This window comes from Genypterus blacodes, unplaced genomic scaffold, assembly GCF_046128005.1.
Source record: "Genypterus blacodes isolate CSIRO-AG114 ecotype Tasmania unplaced genomic scaffold, CSIRO-AGI_Gbla_v1 ptg000118l_1, whole genome shotgun sequence".
NCBI classification, from domain to species: Eukaryota; Metazoa; Chordata; class Actinopteri; order Ophidiiformes; family Ophidiidae; genus Genypterus; species Genypterus blacodes.
Window position 1 is genome coordinate 2,226,928 of NW_027466921.1, and position 21,740 is coordinate 2,248,667.

A 21,740-nucleotide genomic window follows, 5' to 3' on the forward strand; every position below is an offset into this window, starting at 1 on the left:
CCTCACGTAGGACTGGGAGGAAAAACAAACACAAAACATGTTAACGGTTGCGGTTGGCACATAAGGAAACCCTAGGTCGGCATTTTTATTCAAAGCCGAAAGATTTGTGGGGATTTGCTTTATTGATTCTCCATCTGCAACATTATTATAGCATTATAGCTCTCTATAGGCAGCGGCATACCACCTACCATCAATCAGCACTGTTTAGGCTATTTTTACCCCTCAGTCTGACGATTTAACACAAGCGATATGATCTAAAATGAACGTCGGTGGATGCCTCCGACTGTGTGTGTGTCTGTGTGTGTGCGTGTGTGTGTGCCCGCCTGTGTGTGCTTAATGTGCTGCTTATTGAATGCTGAGGTGTAGAATTTCACAGTCAGCCTAAACAGCTCTGCATGGGTGTCTCCAAGTAGAACCCAGGCGTACTGTGATTCACCATGGAAACAAAATGGATAAACAGAGCACCTTAGTGTTCGTACACTTAATCTGGCTGCAGTAGACATTTCAAAAGGAAAATGTTCAAAATGAAAGGACTATCGAAATGAATTGATGAACTATCGGCATTGACTTGTTAAAGTGTGTATGATTGTAAAAGCTATGTTATGTTCTGGTGTCACCATTAGACATTTTTTGGATAAACCATGGAGCTTTGTGTTGAAGTACTCATTCATTATGAGTAATAAATGACCTTGCACAGTTCCCATTCAGTTCCACTGTCTTCTCTTGCGGTTTATTTCTTACTGCACCGGCCACTCAAACCACAGGCCATTCATCTCCATTCTGCTGTATGTAACTTTTTAAATCACAATAAACTACACACCCGCTTTCCCAAATATCAACTTAAATGCTGAACACAGTGACCCTGGGTTGTACTGGGTATTCCACCTGTGCAACAGCAGAGAGCAGCGGCTCGTTGCACTCTGATCAATGGTAAACTGATGCTTGCTGCGCTTCCATTACCACGAGGCCTCGGCTGCCTCATATGGCTATTTGTTACCTGGGAAAGGCTTACATGCTGGCTACGCTCGCCCAGGGGAAAATGGACTGGGGGAGCCCTATTTCCCCTAATGCATGTATGCTTTATTGAGCTTTATATTGGAGCACTGATGGAACACACAAACACAAAAGAGAGGGGATGAGATGAGGAGGAGGCAGAGGGAAAGAAAGAAAGAAAGAAAGAAGTACTCTGACAGAGAATAGCATATTCAGCGAGGAAGAGGCATGTGTCATTTATCTTCATTCACCATGGCGATTTCCATTCCTGCCTTCATATTTTTTGAAGAACAATGAGATACAACAGCCGAATCTGCTGTCAGCGTCTCATTCTCTGGCTCTCAATCTGTGGTAGCATAAATTGCACGAGACAAGGATGCACCTGGTATACAGCTTTATCAACCGAGAGACACCCAGACGGGGACGGACGCGAGTGCCGGGAGGGAGGGAGAGACAGGGGGAGACAAAAGGCCAAGCAGTGGAGTCAATTACAGGCGAAGAAGGAGAAGATGAATGAGCTACAGCAGACAGATGAGAGGAACCAGAGGAATGATAGATTTCACAATTGCAAGAATATGAATGTGATAAAAAGGCCTGAGATATGTTTTTGTGCTTTCTTTCTAAATCAGACATTTTATAGATGCAAAGATAATTTGCACCTTTGCTCAGATAACATCTTTTTGCGTCTGTTTGTTTTTCTCTCACTTCGCTCTCTGCCTTTCTACAAAAGTGTCAATATGTGTTAAGTGGAGACTTGTCTATAGATTTTGTCAATTTTCGACACTAACTACAGGCGCCGTTCAGATTGAGTATTACGTTGAGATATTGGAAGGTGCAGGTATTGATCCGGCAGCCAGTTAAGTTTTGAATTACCATACACTCTTTTCATTTCTGTTTTATTCCATTTGAGAGGGAGAGAGAGGAGAGAGAGAGAGAGAGAGAGAGAGAGAGAGAGAGAGAGAGGTAGCTGCTACAGCATTACCTGCAATTGATTCACTCTGACCTTCCATTTTTATCGTTGCCTTTTTCTTGCAGGCTCTGCATTCATTGAATAAAAATATGCAGCGTATTTGGAAACACATTCAGAAACAGTCGGCCCTGTTCATGCAGAGGTGTTTGATATAATTTAGTTGAAGGCAGAGGTAAACACACTGTTTACCGACCTCTTACAATCAGAATGACACTATGAAAACCTCCCATATTAATTGTACATATTTCACACCTCACATGAGCACAGAGCAGCCAACTCTCAGGGCAGACAAACCCGTCTGGCAAAGGTCAAGTTGGGGTTATTCAGACTCATTAGGCGAGTTCTTTGTGCAGCGGCCTCAAAGGTGAACTTTTGTTCTTCTTTTGTACTTCTGATACCTCCTCCTGGCTATAAGCAGGGTATCTTTCCCCACCCGTGGTCTGACTACAAGGCAGACAGTGGCAGGCAGACAGCATTGATCAAAAACTACAAAGCGTTAGGGGTCGTCTGAACTTACAATTATGCAGCCATATTTACCAATCACAGCTTTGTTGTCAAAGAACTGCTGGGGGGGGAAATCATTTCTGGCTGTAAACAGTTCAAATACCTATAAATAAATCTCACCTGTGAGGGGGGTGGACTTTTGTTTTGGTCCATCCTCTGCTGCAACTTCCAAACTCTGCATTTGTTAAACAAACTCCATCTTACTTCCTGTTTGCAGACCTCATCTTCTTTGCCTAATCCTCTTGTCACAGGTTGAATTGCGACCATTCTTCGCCCCCTCCTGGCATGGAGTGACATAACAAAGAACTCACTCACTTTTGAGGACTGTGCGTTCAAGGACACGTTCACAGTCACAGTCCTTTCATCGTTTCCTCTTTCTTCTTTAAAAGTAGATGTAGGCATGGGAGGTTAGGCGTGGAGTGGAGCTCTGGCAATATCTGAAACATGAAGCGACACAAAATCTGATCAACAAAACACCAGGATAGATATCTGTTCTGACATTTTTTTGTTGTTCATCCTCAGTTGCTTAAAATAACTGCGTTGATGTCAGTAACTGAGGTGAATGAGGGTTCATGCAGACGGGGTGCATACAGGTCAGACTTTGTGTTTTGCTTTCACTTGTCTACACAACACAATCAGCAAGACCTATGCCTTTCTGCACAAATACTTAAGACTGAAGACTCATTTCCACTCAGTTTGCAGACACAATCACAACCTGGCAAAGAGAGTTTAGAGATAGTGTGTCTGTTTACGTGTGTGTGTCTGTCTGAAATATTGTGACCATAACAGCCACGGTTAACAACAGGGATGTTTATCACAATGCCGTGCTCACTTAGGCACTGAAGATGTGACACGAACAGGTCGTCACACAACACATTTGCATTTTAGGATACAGAGCTTCCTCGCTTACTGCTCCCGTTTGCTACTCGTCTTCTCTGCTCTTTGGAAATCTGAAATGTCACACTGAATCAGGAGTTACACATTTTTACTGTGGAACATTTAGCTAATTGTAAGTGCAGACCTGACATCCCATGGCTTCACTTCAGCTGTGATTAAAGTAAGAAGAAGAACTCAGCATATAAAGACTGTGTGATGTTCTCTTCCACAGCAATGTGTGATCACACACATCTACTGATACAACACTACAACTTATGTCAATCTGTAAATAATTCAGGACAACAGAATCTGCATTTTTGAATTATTGATATCTGCATTATCGTTGTTATGTAATCGACTGTAATTTTGCACAATAAGTCACAACTTTGAGTGATTGAACACTAACAGTAAGATGATCGCCTGCACATCTGCAGCACGCTCTGGTACAAAATCAACTCGTTCCCATTCTCAGTGTGTTTTACACTTCACACACTGTTTGTTTTGCAGTCATAACTTGATTGTAGAAAGAGTCGCAGCTGAACGGAGGAAACTGTTAGCGGATGTGTTCTTGTTCCAAGGATGGATGCAATGATGGGGAAACAGGAAGTGTGGGACATCGGCTTTCAACATAAACGCAGAAACACACTTTGCTTGTAAGCAGCTGAACTGATATGGAAAATCACTTAAACCAGAGAGATTACTCATCCATTCATTGACTTAATATCACTGAAGCTGGTTGAAGGCCATCATTTATTTTCTGTCAACACTGTTGTGCTGACCTTCTCTGCTGTAGCTGAGTGAAAAGCTCTCTCACAGGAATTATGTGAGTGAAGAAAAACGTTTTACATCTTTAGCTAATAACTAACTACAAAACCCAACCATACGTTTTTATCTGTTAAGAAACTGTTAGTTGGCAAAGCGCGTACAAGATGGTCTGCTCGTCTGGTAACTTTTAATTCGACAGCTAAAAGCAAGATGGTGTGATCCATGAGTCACTGACACTGTCTTCTTTCGCAGATGAAGAGCTTTGTTTTCAAGTTATTGTTTGTTGCTATATTCAGAATAGTACAGCGGCAGAGACAATAAGCTGAGGAAGTGCAGAACCAGTACAAGGTTACAGGACCAATGGGACACATTTTTTCAAACGTGTTATGCAACCTTGACAATGTTCAACGCAAACTATAGTACTGTCATCAGTTGTCAAAATTAGGGTTTAAAATGAAAGGAACAGAGAGTTTTTGTCCAAAACTATCCAATTTTTTTATTTGAACTTGAAATATAAGATAAAAATACTATTTGACAGCTGATATGTGGAGGCAAAAAGCAACTTAGGCATCTCAGAGCCTCTTAGTGTGTGAATGTGTGCATGTGTGCTGTGCGCGTGCGCGTATCACGAGCCAAGCAGTGTGTTTCAGGGATCTCTGGCTGGATTTGATTGTGCAGGCGTCTCCACAGAGCTCATTATTAAACTGTGAGGGAAATGTGATGCAGTCAGCACTGCCTCAGAGACCACACTGAATTGATTTCGATAGAAAGCTTCAAAAACAAGTCATATTTGTTGTCTGATACACTCTCTGTGCAGCCGCACACACAATGCACAACTTAAAACAAAAATATACTGAAAATATATTCACACTTTCCCTCCATCATCTTTCTTTCACTGGTCTCATTTTTTCTAAATGCATAAATGAATCTTTGTACTCCTCACTCCAGTTAAGTCTGAATCAGCGCCGCCTCAAGGTCAGATAAAGTCACTGAGCACTTAGTCTATACAGCTCTGACATGAAAATTGTGTAAATAGTAATGTTCGTTAAGTGTGATTGCCTGGTAATAGATCGGCCGTGACACAGAAATTCGCTTAATGATTTCTTTTTGTGAATCATTGATTGGTTCATTAGTGATAAACAAGAAGAGCGGCTGTCTTTACTGACAGAGGGAGTTCACGAGCTCAGGTGTCCAACAGCACTGCCGGGGCGAAAATAGACATCAATCAGACTCAGGTGGCTCACATTGCACAACAGTTTATGCTGTGTGTGTGTGTGTGTGTGTGTGTGTGTGTGTGTGTGTGTGTGTGTGTGTGTGTGTGTGTGTGTTTTCATGTCACGTGGGCCTCCTTTGTAACAGCTGTTAACTCTGTGGCTAATGTGGTCTGAACAGGTCAAATAGATATGTCGCAAATTTAGATATAATAGATACAAAACCCTCATTTATTCTAACCTGCGGCTTTAGTTTTATACTACAACCTTGTTAAATTGGCCCAAAATTGAATTTCAATATTCAATACTAGAATAGCATTTCTTGTGTGCTAAGATTGACATTGCTGACTGGTTTTGCTGAATGCTGAAGAAGAGCCTGAACGATTGAAGCCTGAAGCCCTGAAACATGTCTGAATGGTTTCTGTGCCTGAATGTATGAAGAATTGACAAGCAGTTTGAGTGACAGCTAACGCTCAAATCCGTTGAAGCTGCTGATTGTTTATAAACAACAGGTGCAGGAAACTGCTATCTGACAACGGGTTGGACCGGTTGGAACCAGGAGACCTTCCTGAGCGTAGGGAAGTGTTATGGTCCAAAATGGCCAAATAATGACGACAAACGGACGAGTTGATAAAGATGGAAAAGATGTATCTAAGCTGAAAATGTAACATCGGGCTGGATGAGGAAATGTCAGGAAGAGATTTTGCTTTAAGGCAGAAAGAGCAAAAACTAATCAGCTTCTAAAAAGTTACATACTGCGGCTGTAAAGGATGTAGCTTCCATTAGTGAACTATTTTACTTTCTGCTTCTTTGTTCTCACTATCAGAGCTGCTGCCTCTCAGTGGGCGACATCAGTAACAAGTATCAGATTCATGTTACAAAACCTTACCCAAAAAAGACACACATGTGGTGCATAGAGCAGGTAATTTGCTCTGCCCACCACCTCCGAGTGTGACGCCGTCTCTCTTTGAAAATTGCAGACTTTTGCAGCGAATCAAAAGATTTCAGACCAGACTGGAGGTATTTTGGTAGTTTTTCTTTCAAGCTTGTTGAAAATCCTTCCAATTAGACTCCTCCATTTTGTGAGTCTGGCTAAGCCTTTGACATCCAACTGTGTGTGTGTGTGTGTATTTGAGTGTGCACGTCATGTATATGTGCATGAATAAGTTCCTTCTCCTTGCCAACCGCCTATATTTCCTTTGAAGAATAGCCTTATTATGAAAATGTTCAGTTTTTGAAGTGTATGGCACAGTACAAGCTCACTTACACGCTGCCATCTCAAAAGCATCTTGTGTTGTTGGACGGGAATAAGGAGTTGATGCTGTAAACATTGCAGTTGGAGTAACATCCACAGGGATTTAATTAGAAGAAGAATCATCATACAAGGGTGTTTATGGCATATTGTAATTTGGAGAGTTGTACTTATATTTCTAGTAAATACTGCGGTTAAGGTCATGCATATGTAGCCTTATTAAATAGTATCATAGTTTAGAATGTGTCGATATATGTAAAAGAATATCCTCTATTTAGTATCGTGTTCAGATTGTTGTTATCCCGACAATCCGCCTCAGTCTGAGAGAAAGGAATACGTTATTGTGCGGCTTTGGCCTGTGATGCAGCACGACACAACAGCAGCTGAGACCTTGAAAGGCTATTTTCTCTTCTGCTAATGAATTTTCCTCCAAATGCGACGAGATGTCCTTCAGTCGACTGCAGCGCGTTCACTCTGCCTGCTGTGAGGAAATTAACTGAAAATGGATGATCCGCTCCCCCCCTTCGCCCCCCTTCGCCCATTTACGACTGCCGAACTGCACTGTAATTGATAATAAACCGTGTGTATGTGTGAGGGAGAGTTTGTGTTATTGTCTATGTTACTATCTTACACTGAGTTCATTTATACCGCAATTTGGGATCTCCTATTCCTGCCACATGTAGATAGCCGCATGCTACATCTGTGCCACGTGACGTTCTCACCTTCACCGGGTGGTCAAACCCCCACGGCCACAACCGTTATTCCTATTTATTGCTTTTATGGGCGATTCAAATGGGACGCATGGTTACCTGGGAGCAACAGTGGCCTAAACCCTGACCGCCACTAAAAGTTAAAGCAAAGCAGATCAAACATTTCTCTTTTAAGAGGTTCAGGTGTGTAGGAAGCATTAGTCCAACCAGCCGTGTGCTCCTATCAGCCTGATCTGCACATGAGCCCCGGTGAGTCCTCAGTGCCAAGTTGCTCACAGATGGCACCTCCCTCCCTGTGCCCATCGACCGCACTGAAAGTCAATACTGCTGGAGAGACCGAGGGGGGGGGGGTTTAGTAGGTTTGATGGAGGGATGGGTGGGGTAGCAGCACACGGGGAGAGCGAAATGGAGACGATAGCAGGGGAGCAGGCTAGGAGGTAGGAACAAGAGGAGAGAGGAGGAGAGGGAGGGATGAGGGATGATGAATACAAAAGTGGGATGAGGGAGTAAGATGGATGGGGGAGGTTGAGGGCAACTGCAGCAAGGTGGGACAGAGGAGTGAGACAGACAGAAGAGAGGAGCAGTAATTTCTCTTTGGGAAGACAGGCGGGCACAGACCGACGAGGCTGCCACAGGGAAGGAGGCGAGGAGAAAAGGAGGACAGAGAGCGAGAGAGGGAGAGGGAAAGAGGGAGAGAGGGAGAGGAAGCGTCCCAGTAGGGTTTTCCGCAGGGTGATCTCAGCCAGAGTGCAGGAGGTCCTGAATTATTAAACACAATATTTTGCAGCTGAACAGTCGGCTGCAGTTATGTTGGATGTGTCTCCTTTTAAACTTGGCTTCTGCTGAGGGGGCAAGGCTGTGTGTGTGTGTGTGTGTGTGTGTGTGTGGGGGTGTGTTTGTGTGTGTGTGTGTGTGTGTGTGTGCATGATGCATTCCAACCATTATGTGTCCACGGGTGTATGAATGAATTAACGAATGCTTATGTTGGCCCCGGACATACAATATGTACTTAGACTTGGCATGCATGCCTATGTGTGTGTGTGTGTGTGTGTGTGTGTGTGTGTGTGTGTGTGCGCTTGTCAAATTTTGAGCATGTTGAATAAAAACATGAGTGCGTTGTAGCATGTGTTTTTGCCTCATGTTCTCATTTCTCCTTCAAGTGCTTGTGGCTTTAACCACTTTTCTTTGTGTGTGTGAGTGTGTGTGTGTGAGTGTTTACATGTCTGTGGTCGTCAGAGTGAGTGTAAGTGTCTGTTTAGAGCTGCTAATTAAGAAGGAGGAAATGTCCTGAGAGCCTTTGTTTTAACTCTGCCACCATGGAGAGTCACAGGCAATTACACACACACACACACACACACACACAAACACACACACACACACACACACACACACACACACACACACACACACACACACACAGATGGACTTTGTCAGGTTTGAATCAGCTTCAGAATGAAAGCTTAGTATGCATCAGGCCGGGTCTGGCTGGTTGACAGGTTCAAGCGTTTGTTACACACTGTACACTTTTGAAAGGACAGTAGATGATGAAGCTGCTGTTTGTCTGCTTTCTCTTACCTACTATGCAACGTTCCCTTCTCTTATTTCACCAGCTTGCACAAATATATACGTGTACCCTTTTCCTTGCTAAAAATAGCTGAAACCACACTCTAATGTGCGACAAACGGAGTAGAATCCTGCATTTTCCTGTAACGTCTATAAATGAGCCTGATGGGAGACTTTTCACACGTTACTATGGAAGCAATACTGAGTCGATTTGTGTGAGAGATGGAGACACATCTCACACACACACTACATGACTCCGTGCTTCTTGACCTCTCTCCCATGCTGCCTCTGTCCACGCCGTCCCCCTCCTTTCCTCCTCCCCCTCCTCTTCCTCCCCCTTTCCTCCCAGATTATCCCTTTGCCACTCGCAGCGTAATGTCATTTCACACCCCTGAATTGAGTTCTTGCCCTTGAGGAACACAGAGGATGGTGTAATTACATTTCTGTTTAGCTGCAAATGATTCTGGCGATTCGATAGGGGCCTTTCCCTTCACGCAGCCGGTGTCAGTGATGGCGATTGAATGGAAAGCAGCCAGATAACATGTATGATACGTGTGGCACGGTGAATTCAATTTGCACATCGTCATGGTGACGGGCGGTCTAGCCAAACATATCAGCTACCGTGCTCAGCAACTAACAATCACGCAGTTACACACTCATCTACACACTTTGTCCATTCCAGCTTCTTCACTCCACCCTTCAGACCGATGGCGCAAAAGGTGATGTCATTGTGTTTTGGTGTCATAACTAAAAAGACAAAGGCAGGGGTTTGAGTTTAGGAAAGGACAAATCCAATCCAAGCCAATGCTGGATAATGGTTCTAGAAGGAATTCCCAACCTTCAAACTTATAAATCTACAGAAGTGAGCGGCCAAAATGTGATAACAGAACATGAAAGTGATGTACATGGGGAGGAAAGTACAGCTGTGTTATGCGCTATAGATTGTCTTCTATACCCTGAGACACAGAGGCCAGCTGCTCCCAGTTAAGTCTGATGGCTCTCCAGCTGCCACGCTGCCAAGATGCAACCATCAGGCAGTGGCAGTAAATGAAATGCAACCAGAACAGAAGCTGCTAAATAGATGTTAGGTTTTCCCTCACTTCGTCCTGCCTGCTAAAGAGGCAAAGAACGATCAAATCAAGAGAGAGGAACGCAAAGTCACAGAATAGCGTGTACTTTCTCTCGTGCAAGCTTCTTAATACCCCCCTGCAGTTTAAGGCCTGGTGTGGGTCTTATTATTTTTTGGATTTCCATGCTGCTTCATCTCTATTTATAATCAGTGCCAAGGGAACAGTCAGGGGGGAGAGAGAGAGAGAGAGAGGGAGAGAGAGAGAGAGAGAGAGAGAGAGAGATGGCACTAGCACTGTTTCTGGTATGAGCCTCTAATGATCCGCACTTTACTGCTGTATCATGGCACCGCGGTTGTAGGAGCTGTGCAGGTGTTGGCAGAACACCTGAGTGGACTATGGGGAAGAAGGTAGAGAAGAGGAAGGTGCAGATCAATACAGACACACATACACGAACACACACACACACACAAAGAAACGCCCGGTGCGAAGACAAAGTGTTCTCAGCTCCTTAACAACCGGCGTTGAAGTCTGCTCCTCACACACTCCTGCACTCCTTTATCTCGATTCAACCTCGTCCAACAACCATACCCTCCCTCCTCCTCCTCCACCATTTCCCCCCTCGCCCTTCTCTCTTCCCTCAGTCTCTCCCTCTATATGCACCTCCTCTCCCTCTCCCTCTCTCTCTCTGCTTCCTGCCTTTTTAGTGCCGGTCACGCATGCTTGCCTCCCTGATTAACTAACAACCTAAAGGATGTTACACTGAATAGTCTCTGCTCACCCCCGAGAGAGGCATCAATTTGCTGGCAGGCAGCACACACACACAGACGGCTGGCACATTAGATTGAGCTGGAGAGCAAAAAATGGATAAACGCATATAAATGTGCCAGGGAAGGAAAACCTGCTATGTCCAAATTACCAGTTGAGGAGTTCAGTCGGGAAGTACATGGGGTTTCTTTGGCCTGGTGACCATCTGTGGGAAAACCGTGCTGAGGTTTTGAACAGATACATGAGAAAAATGAGGGTATGTGAGGTAAACTACAATGACGGCGCTGAGGAACATGAGGTTTCACTGCTTCTGCTCCCCAGCTGATCTTTGAAACAGATGACAGAGAGAGGACATCTGTTCTGTCTGGAACCGAACAAATGGGTGCAAAGTGCTTCCACTGTGGAAGTGTTGATTCCTTCTTACACTTCTAACACTCGAGCCGGCTAACAGCGTTGCTTTTGATGGCAGAAGGTCAGATAAATGATTTATTATGCAGGGAGAAATTCAAAGAACACAGCCAGACACATGTTGCCTAATTTTTCCACAGGGAAGAAGTAAGGATGTGTGCAGATTAAAGGGGACACGGTTCTTTATGTATGCGTGTGTGTGTGTGTGTGTCTGTGAAGCATACGTCATGTCCAGTGATAAGCAGAGAATGGATGTGATCTCAATTTATGCCTTAAACTAAATAGCCCCACTAATCAAACATCAATAACCAAATGAAATCCACCAATAATCAGTGTGTCAACTCCACACAGACGATGCAAACCACACGGCTAAGCTGAACACATGACATGTATATGGGTCAGTGGGCCTCTGTCAGAGGTTCTGTTGGAATGTAGACGGTCACACATGGAGGCTTAAAGCCCCCGACCACATTCTAGAAGCTACAAGATGCCTCCCCTTCACCCACTATACACACACACACACACCATGTAAACACACACACACACACACACACACACACACACACACACGCACACACACACACACACACACACACACACACACACGCACACACACACAGCATCTGTTTATCTTAACTTCAACTCTGCAAACAAGAGCCCTTTTGATTAGACGTCTGTGATTTGTTAATATCGTTGGAGGCAGTGGCAGCAAATTAACAATGTCATTACTCTATGATTTATGGTAAATTAGTTTGATTACCTGAATGAGATTAGCTCAGATTAGATCAGATTAGAGTTTAATTCCTGATTATCCTTTCATTTTCCTTTCAACAGCGATTAGTTAGTGTTGAAACAATCTATTCTCTGTCGTCTGAGTCAGCTGGCTCGGTCCCTGACTTTATCTCAAAGGATTTGCAAATCTGAACCTATTGTTTTCATAATACTCACAAAAGGTTCTCTGATCGTTCTCTTGCAGGCTCTCATGCAACAATATAGCTCCTCATGTAACTTGGTGGATTTTCCTCCTTTATGGTGCTTGTGAGATGCTTTGTTTCTACAAAAGAACATCAAGGATTGAGTTTGGATAAAGATTCTTGAAATATGAGGAGCAGTGTCTCATCCCAAGACTGTGAACTGCTCCCATACGCAGCATCTTGAAATTACACTGTGATGTATACTGCTACTCAGCTCTCTACTTCAGGGACTAGACGCCTGCATTGAAATGAAAAACAAAACCCCGACGTGCACAAAGCAGAGAAACACACAAACAAGTCCAGAGTGTAGAGTACAATCAAAGGATGTTCATTAGAAGGTGATCACTTCTGTCTGGCCACTTCATTGATCAGATGCCCTTATTTCTTTCATCGAGCACAGAGCGACTTTACTTTGGTAAAAACACTCACACACTGGCACAGTTTGGCTGCTGCAGTCTACAGATAGAAACTCGAAGCTAGACGATTTCCCTATGGAGCTCCAAAGATGCAGCATATCCTAAGCGTGTGTGTGTGTGTGTTTGTGTGTGTGTGTGTGTGCGTGTGTGTGTGTGAGTGTGAGAGTGAGAGTGAGAGTGAGTGTGAGAGTGTTTGCACATGGAAAAAGAAAACAAGGACGAGAAGCGAATATGTGAGAAAGGAGAGACAGTTCTCTTGGACAAGACGAGACACAGAGACAGTGTGTGTGTGTGTGTGTGTGTGTGTGTGTGTGTGTGTGTGTGTGTGTGTGTGTGTTTGTGTGTGTGTGTGTGTGCGTCTGTGTGAATCTGCCATCCTGTGGTTTGTTGTTTTTTGAAATTGTTTCTCTTTCCTCTTAGCTCTTGTTCACTTTAGGGAAGTAAGGAAATCTGATTTGTTTTGTTTGTCAGCAGGATAGTTCAGCCTCGCTGCCAGATTTCAGTACAACTATGACGAAAGTGATTGTTTCTGTTTTAGATTCAGACCCAAAACCTCCAATATGTGGCCATTTATTAAAAAATATTTATACATCATAACTCCAAAAATGTTAGGTGGAGAATTCACTAACTTCACTAAAAAACTTACCAACTTTTAATTGATGTAAGATATTTCATTGTTTACCAACGTGTCACACTGCAACATAAGTGCTGCACATCTGCTGATCTAACCAGGGAAAAGACAGCCAGAATGCAATAAACCATTAAAAGCCGACTGGAGGGACTGAGTGAGGAGAAGAAAGACAGGGAGTGACAGACTGACTGTGAAAAGAATAGATAGAATGAAACAAAGTCAGACACCGGAAGAGAGAGAGAGAGAGAGAGAGAGAGAGAGAGAGAGAGAGAGACGAGAGAGACGAGAGAGAAAAGATGAAAGCTCTGTTGAGTTCAAAGTCCCAGTTTGGCCTCAAATCTCTTGTTACCATGGTGATTCAGCTGCTGATGCGGCGTCCCCCTGGGACTCTGTCCTAAAGAGAGAGAGGAAGGGCGAGCGAGAGAGCATTGCAAGAAAGAAATAGAGAGACAGAGAGAGAGAGAGAGAGAGAGAGAGAGAGAGAGAGAGAGAGAGAGAGCGAGAGAGAGAGAGAGAGAGAGAGAGTCAGAGCACCACAAGGACGAGGAGGACAAACTAACATAGGTGTGTTAGACAAACACTGCACTGTGTACACAACACACACACACTGTGGACTTTGTGATGTCTGCTAAATTTAAATGATAGTGGTTGTGGATGTTAATCACACAGCTTTTTCAGTTCTTGTACAGTTTGAAATGTGTGTATAATGACTCACCGATCTTATAACATATGAATGCTTCTGTATTGATAGACGTTCACACCGTGAATGTGATCAAGCTGCTCTGGTGTCCAGTTAGGATGTTCTGATGAATCATAAACCACCAAACACAGATATGGTTATGGTGTTTTTTGATGTCTTAGAATGTCCACATGTCTAAGTTTATATTTTCTTCTTCTCGTTCATGAACCTTGTGTTGCACATGTTCCTGTATGCATCAGATAAATGAACTGCAGCTTCTCATTCTCCTGTTTATTCTGAATCATCTTTATCTGCACAGATGTTGCATCATGTATCATGTATCATGTGTCATCACATATCACATGATACAGTGATATGGATGGTAAATACAACACGGAACATGAACACAAATGAGGTGGAATGTCAGATTTCAGCCCAAATGATGGACATACATACATACATGTCACATACAGTAACGGAGCAATAATTGCTCTCCCTCTCTCACCTCCCTCTCTCTCTCTCTCTCCCCTCCCTCTCTCTGTACCCTCCCTCTTTCTCTCGCTCTCTCTTTTACTCCTCCCTCTCTCTCCCTCTCTCCCTCCTCTCCCTCTCCCTCTCCCTCCCCCCACAGCTGTCTCCTTCATGAGAAACAGTGCCTCATCATTTGGATTTGCCGTGAGTTCCACTTCCATTCTTCCCTCCATTTGCATGAATCAATTAGTCACAACTTCTCTGATCTCTGTGATTTATTAATAATTCCCGAAGCCAAAGCACTAGTGGTCCCTTTGTCTCCAAGGTAACGAGGCAGAGAGGAGCAACTAGGCGTAAGGTCTTGTTGTGTCTTCCTAATAGATGTACAGTCATTTCTGCTTTCAACTCTACTTTTTCCTGGAAGAGACCAAAAGTCCATAATGTACAGTTTAATTATTCTATCCATGATGTATTGCTGTCTTTGTTTTGGGACATCAGATTCTCAACTGAAGGTAATAAAACCCTTCATGCTACTGTTAATAATAAGGCCACTGAAATGAATCTTAAGTCAGAATTAATAAGAGTAAGATGAAAGTCAAAGCGCCCACATCGCCAGTGAGGTAAATTAGTATAACATGATTAAAATGTTCTGAACTCTAATCTGCAGTGTTCACTGTATCATTATTCACAATGGGTTTTAATTAGTAAGTGCTTAGCTGCCTCTGACAGTTTTAATAAAGCAGTAAAAAGATAATAAGAAGGTGTGAGTCATTGCAATGTTGACAGTCATTATGCTTGGAAATGAACTTTAAGCTTAAATAGGTGGAATAATGATCATGCAGAGCTGCATAGACACGCCCACCAAGTCAGAGGCCAGCCTGGCTTTTTGCCTTAATGAGACAATACTTGATCTGATCTGTTTTCACTCAGTGTGAATCACAGCATGACTCATGTTTGGCTCAAATGAAAGCATTGGAAAGGTTTCCTAATAAACCTTATCTGAAAATAAAAATGTGGAAATATGTATGAATGGCACCTTAAAAAGATGGTAATACAAGAACTTGTTAATTCTTAAAAGTGCCACCAAACAAATACAGAGCTGCTGCCAATTAACTAACTATTTGTAACAAAGTTCCTCTCTGTAGACCAGCAGTGTTACAAAGCATCTGTGAGCATCTCCTCAAAGTTTCCAAACCTTTTCCCTGCTTCTCTGTTTGTGTTATAGTTTAATGCCACGCTGGACGTCCTCTCATCAATCATTGTGCTTTGGCGTTACAGTAATGCAGCCGCCGTGCACTCTGCACACAGAGAGTACATGTGAGTACCAAACACTGTGTGTGTGTGTGTGTGTGTGTGTGTGTGTGTGTGTGTGTGTGTGTGTGTGTGTGTGTGTGTGTGTGCGCGCGCGTGTGTGAATCTGCGTGACTTGAATCAATTCAGGTTTTCCCTCTCCAACTGCATCTGAGCAACTGAGGTTCTTTGCTTCAGTCTGTATTCATCCATCTGTCTATCTGTTTATTGATCCTGTTATCCTTCCTCATCCTCCTTCATCCTCCCATCAGTCTTTCCTCTTCAGATATTGTCGTATGGTCTCGGTTTGTCTCTCAATCTCAGTTTACTGCAAGTCTGTTTCGGATGTTGCTGAATTAGTTCACAGCCTGAACACAACATGTAACCCACATAAACAGGCCACGACACTCTAAGTCCCATGATCAGGGACCAGGAGGAGCATCAGAGATCATAAATGGAGAATCTGAATAAAAGCAGAATTCAAATAAGATTTACATTCTATTCAAAAAAGATAGAAAGACACAACAGATGTAAATACAGGATAAATGGGTCTAAAGTCGTCCATCTCTCACACATGTATTCAAAGCACCGTGCACCATCTTATCTGTAGCTTTTGTTGATGATATTCAAGGCTACAATCCTGTCTTTTAAATCCGACCTTGGGGAAACTGATTCCTTAGTCTTTGCTGTTTAAATCAGCGATGCACCGTCTCAACAGAACGCCGAAATCCAACAACACACAAGACTGTTACCTGATCAGATTCCTTCATTGAAAGAGGGAATCTGAACGGTCCTTTGTTTCAGCACACAGCCTCTGCTACTGTAACCCAGGCTCGCCCATCCATCAGCTCATCTGACAGACCTGTCAGCGTGTGTGCATCCTCAATCCTGCTCGAGTTACAGCAGCACCTCTGCTTAGCTCAGTGTTGTCGCCAGTGATGAAAGACCCACGCGCTTAAAAGCCAAAACACACACCCGCAAATACACACATCCTGGTGTACAGAAGCATTTAGTACGCAGGGATCGATTTTTATCTGACACCGATATACGCACACACTTACAGTAACTATTTGCACACGCAGAGGCGGCCCTAGCTTTTTAGGGGGACCTAAGCGGTATTTTAAAAATGGGGCCCCCTTAAACACCCCACCCCTCTTTACTGAAGTGATATCAATACATTTAAAAACAGGCTCCAGGTCGCCCTCTTGTGGCCGCCACTTTTGTCGTAATTTGTCCACGGCCAGCTTGCATATTTGCTCAGAACTGACTGATGAGCTAAATAAAGTGAAAGTGAATGGAGGAGGTAAACATGCACATCTAGGGTATATTCAAATTTACAGCATAACACCGCTTTTCATTTTGCTCCGTCTCTCCAGTGAGAAATCTCCTGTTTTATTCCCAGTTTCTACCAAAGGCATTTAACTACCAACTCTCCTGTCACAGTCAATAAAGGTGAAACATCACTTTCCTGCTCCTCTTGCCGTGCTGTGCGGCGTTAGTACAGTAGATGGGAGATGGATGTTTGCGGATGTGTCAGAGGCAGAGATAGATGACGTGGCAACAAAGAGGCCGCGGAGACGCACATCTCATTCTGCCGCTGTCAGATCAGAGGCGTGTGAAGTCAAAGTCGGCTGTAACAACTCATAAATTAAAATAAAAGTGTCCAACCTGCAAGAAAAACACTTCACTGCAGCCAGCTCATCCGATACAACGCTTGCATGCTACACTGAAACTGGTGTGTAGCGTTTACACTGATGACTGATAATTCTGCACTCATGTGATGAAGAGAGGCAGTAATTAGTTTGTTTGTTCATCAAATAATGCGACAAGACGAATCAAAGCTCTTTCATGTCACACATCTCAAACAAACAATCATTTCACATAACAGATTTATGTACTTTTAAACATGTTTTTAATGGCCATTTAATGTTTGTGTGTGTGTGTGTGTGTGTGTGTGTGTCTCCGCAGAGCATGTGTGGTCCTTGGAGTCGTGTTTGTGCTTTCCTCCTTGTGTATCGTTGGAAAGGCCATCCACGATCTATCTACCGGGCTGCCACCAGAAGTGGTAAGACACACACACCCGCACGCACCCACACACAAACACACGCGCACACACACACACACACATTCACCTTATACCATCATGCAAACACACTGCTGTTCAGTTCAACGTGTACTAACTATTCACACACAACCATACACTCATATACACACACATACACACACACGCACACACACACACACACACACACACCCCTCGTCACTGTGAGGTAAAGATCTTTTTATAGCCCTGTGTTTAGTTCTTCTGACATCATAGTGTTTGTCTCCTTCCTTCAGACTTTTGCTCTTTTTTTTTCTCTTTAACACACACACACACACACACACCCACACACACACACACACACACACACACACACACACACACACAGACACACACGCACACACACACACTCCTACTCTACCCCCCCTCCCAGCTCTCTCTGGAGGTGTATGAGAAACACATCTCAAAATAGTCTGATCTTTCTGTTGCCGGGGCACGGCTTCACTCTTCCGTCATGTCGTCTTCTCCTCTCCACTCGTGCGCTTTGAACTCGTATTTGGTTTGTAAATGATTGAACCGTCACCATCTGCCCACTCCACTAACCAAAGAAGACGCTTTGAAGAGGGAGGCCCTGCCTTTATCCTGCCAAGATACCAAGTTTTGCAGAAGAGATATTTGAAGAAAAAAAAGGAAATCACATTTTACAACTATAGGAATGCTTTGGATCATTGGTGATGGTTTGCTACAAACGTACAGCTGGAGGTTCCTTAGATACAAGTCAGGTGAGGTGAACGCAGAGGAACAGGCAGTGTTCACATTCACAGACAGACATGACGAAAAACACTTTAAAAGAAGGACAGCAAAGAGCTGGAATGCGTCGCTGTGTACAAGACGAACCGACGGAGGGCGACAGCGGAGGTGTTTGTATGTGTGTGTCTGTGTGTGTGAGTCTAAATGAAAGGAGGAGACAGATGTGGGTTGGGCCGGTGGTACTGGAGACGTGTGTTTGATGCTCCGCTGCCATTATGGTAATAAAAGCTGTGGGTGTAAAGTCTCAGAGGAGCTTCCTGACAGCAGAACGTTACCTCTGTCTGTCTCGCTCACATGCTCTCTGTGTTTACTGTCACCATCTGCATCCTCAGCTACAACCCTCCCCTCTACTCGCATCCTGACTGGCTGCCATTCTCTATTCTAGGTCACTATATGCATATAAGTGTTAGACTTAATAACATAACAATACGGAATATGAGTGAATAGCTGATATGTCCGTCTAAGATTGGCTGTAATAAGGCAAGTAAATATAAAAAGGAGAAGTTTTGCCAAAGCATCCTTGTTTAATGTGTCATTGTTAGTCCATCTAAAGCAGCCAACATTCTTACTGTGTGATGTCATTGTTTCCCTATAAAGAGGTAGATTAGGAGGCATATTTTTATTTTCACAGCCAGTTGTACTGTTCTGCAACGCACTCGAACAAACTTAGAAATGTTTAAATAAATAATAAAGCCTCAGTCCGAGCTTTGATCTGCTGTAGCAGCAGATGCAAGGAACAGATTGTTAATAGTTGTGTTAAATAAGGAGCTTTATCTTTGCTTTTCAATCCCTCCATCTGCTGTATTGACACACACGCACACGCATGCGCATGCGCACACTCACACGCACACACACACAGAAACACACCGGACACACACACACACACACACACACACACACACACACACACACACACACACACACACACACACACACACACACACACACAAACTTGTCAGTGTGAATAGTAGTCATGCAGCAGCCTGAGGCATATTTACCTCCATCCAGCAGGTTATTTTTACACCCCCGCGTCTGTTGAGAGGCTGGTTTGTGTGTCTGCAGGATAACACAGAAAGTTATGAAGCAGTTTGGATGAATCCTCAGGGTGGGGGAGGGAAGGACCGGGGCCAACGAGGAGGATTTGAATGATTTCTAAATATTGGTAGAGAAGCGTTTTTGTTTGTTTACCTTTCTGGCGGTTATGTAATTTGCCAAACTCAATGGAATAATCCACATATAGTCTATATATATATATGTATGATTCCTGCCTATCTCTCTGCTCCCCTCCTCCACACGCTCACCCCTCCTCATCCATCTCCTATCACGTCTTTAGCACATTCTTTTTGTTGGCGCCTCATATTTGCTGTTCATGCTCTTCGCCGCCTCTATCAAACTGTGAGCTTATTGGCAGAATCCATCTCACTTGATGAAGTCTTCATCAAAAAGCAGTCAGGGGTTATTTATCAAACCAGCAGTGGTCTCTGTGTGTGTGTGTGTGTGTGTGTGTGTGTGTGTGTGTGTGTGTGTGTGTGTGTGTGTGTGTGTGTGTGTGTGTGTGTGTGTGTGTGTGTGTGTGTGTGTGTGTGTGTGTGTGTGTGTGTGTGTGTGTGTGTGTCTGCCTGCATGAGGAGAACAGGAGGGAGGGAGGGAGGGAGGTATGAATCTAAGCTCAGAATCATTTATTTGTAATTGATTGATGTTATTGTTTCTCTTTTTGGGAGATTTAGTTTCTTTTAAGTGTGTTTTTAAATGTGCCTCAAATATAACTGCAGCGGCGGCGGCGGTGGCAGAGTTTCTGCTTCATGTGTGTCTGTTGCCATGAGGTTTTGGAGCTGCAGCGGGCACGCAGCATGGAAACAGAGAGCACGAAATGGGGAATCCTGATTCGCGTCACGTTCAGTGTTGCTGCTCTCATGGCAAGCTGTCTCTGTCAAGTGCCTGATTAAAAACGGAGAGGCGAGATTGGCTTCCCTGACCACAGCGCTGGAGGGAAAAGGGGCAGCTCACACACAGCACACGCAGAGGCACGCACACACACGCGCACACACATACACACACAGACCAATGTGCAGCAAATAGCCTCAAAGCCCTGAGATGAAAGATTGAAGGCAACAAAGACAAATTCAGTTTGAAACACATGCAGCATTATCACGACAACTCACTCGCACACAACTTTTCTCAGACATGCACACAGACGTGAACATTAATCAAACGGAGACACATTTATTTATACACAGACAAAAGCGCTCCTCATACACACAAAACGCTCACGCACAGCATTCTGTTTCTTAAAAAAGAGCAGAAAGTTTCCTCGCGTCTATTTCCTATTAATGTGTCGCCAATTAAGAACACAGCAGGATGTGGAATATGAGCTCTGATCATGAGCTGCAGTGTTTTCAGACGGTGGACGGTGAGACTGTCTGCGCTTAGAAAAGATTGTAAGAAAAAGGTCATAGCGCAGATTTATGAAACGTTTTCTACAGAGATGTGTCGGGTTTGGTCTTCATCGTCTCGTTGGTTCAAATTGTGATCAGCGGGCCGCTCATGAACAACAACGAATGCGAGGTTGCGGACATTTTCGGAGGTGCTTTAGCTCCGTTGATGGTTTTGGAGAATCTCATTACTTCCAAATGATATTATTCTGAAGAGTCTGCGGCGCGGCTGAAAGGTGCAGTCACAGAAGGTTAAGGTGTCTCTTACAGCGCTGTTTCTCTCTTCCCCCCTCTGCTCTTCTTCTTGTTCTGTCTCCCTGTCGGCCCAATTAAAAGGCCAAGCGAGACCCTGAGGCGTTATTGGTTTTTGCTGATTCTTAGCGAGGCTGGAGACGAAATATACCAGATGCCCCCGACGCCTCTCACAGACTGACATCATCTCTATGACCTTCAGTAGATGCACTGAGTCAAACTCGTATAGATTAATAATGGGAGCTGACAAAAAGCTAAGGGGGTTATTGTATCAGGCTCATGCTGTAATGTCGATGCTATCTGTTTGTCTCCCTGTTTTTCAGCTTTCGGCTTCTCCGTCTTGATGTCTGTTGTCTTCTTGTCTTTCTTTAGGACGATTTCCTCTTCAGCGTGTCCATAGTGAGCGGACTGGTGTGTGCTGTGCTGGCTGTGGTCAAGTTCATGCTGGGGAGAGTGCTGACCAGTCGGGCACTCATCACTGATGGTAGGGGGTACACACACACACACACACACACACACACACACACACACACACACACACACCGTCTACATTCAAATAGTTTGGTTGGAAAGATTGGAGTTCACTACAATTCACCACAATTTGTCGAGCTTCAGGCACAATGTTCCGTAGTCTGATACAGTTATGCAATGAACTCA

General features: G+C 44.0%; 1 protein-coding gene across 1 annotated transcript in view; it reads left to right on the plus strand.

Annotated features, from left to right (window-relative positions):
* The window catches only part of tmem163a (transmembrane protein 163a), a 38,575-nt gene that overhangs the window by 12,758 nt on the left and 4,077 nt on the right, over positions 1–21,740 (plus strand). Inside the window, exons 3-6 of the mRNA XM_076162035.1 lie at positions 14,419–14,462; positions 15,484–15,575; positions 17,517–17,613; positions 21,456–21,567. Of these exons, the coding sequence (XP_076018150.1) occupies positions 14,419–14,462; positions 15,484–15,575; positions 17,517–17,613; positions 21,456–21,567 (345 nt within the window). The remainder of the gene's footprint in view (positions 1–14,418; positions 14,463–15,483; positions 15,576–17,516; positions 17,614–21,455; positions 21,568–21,740) is intronic.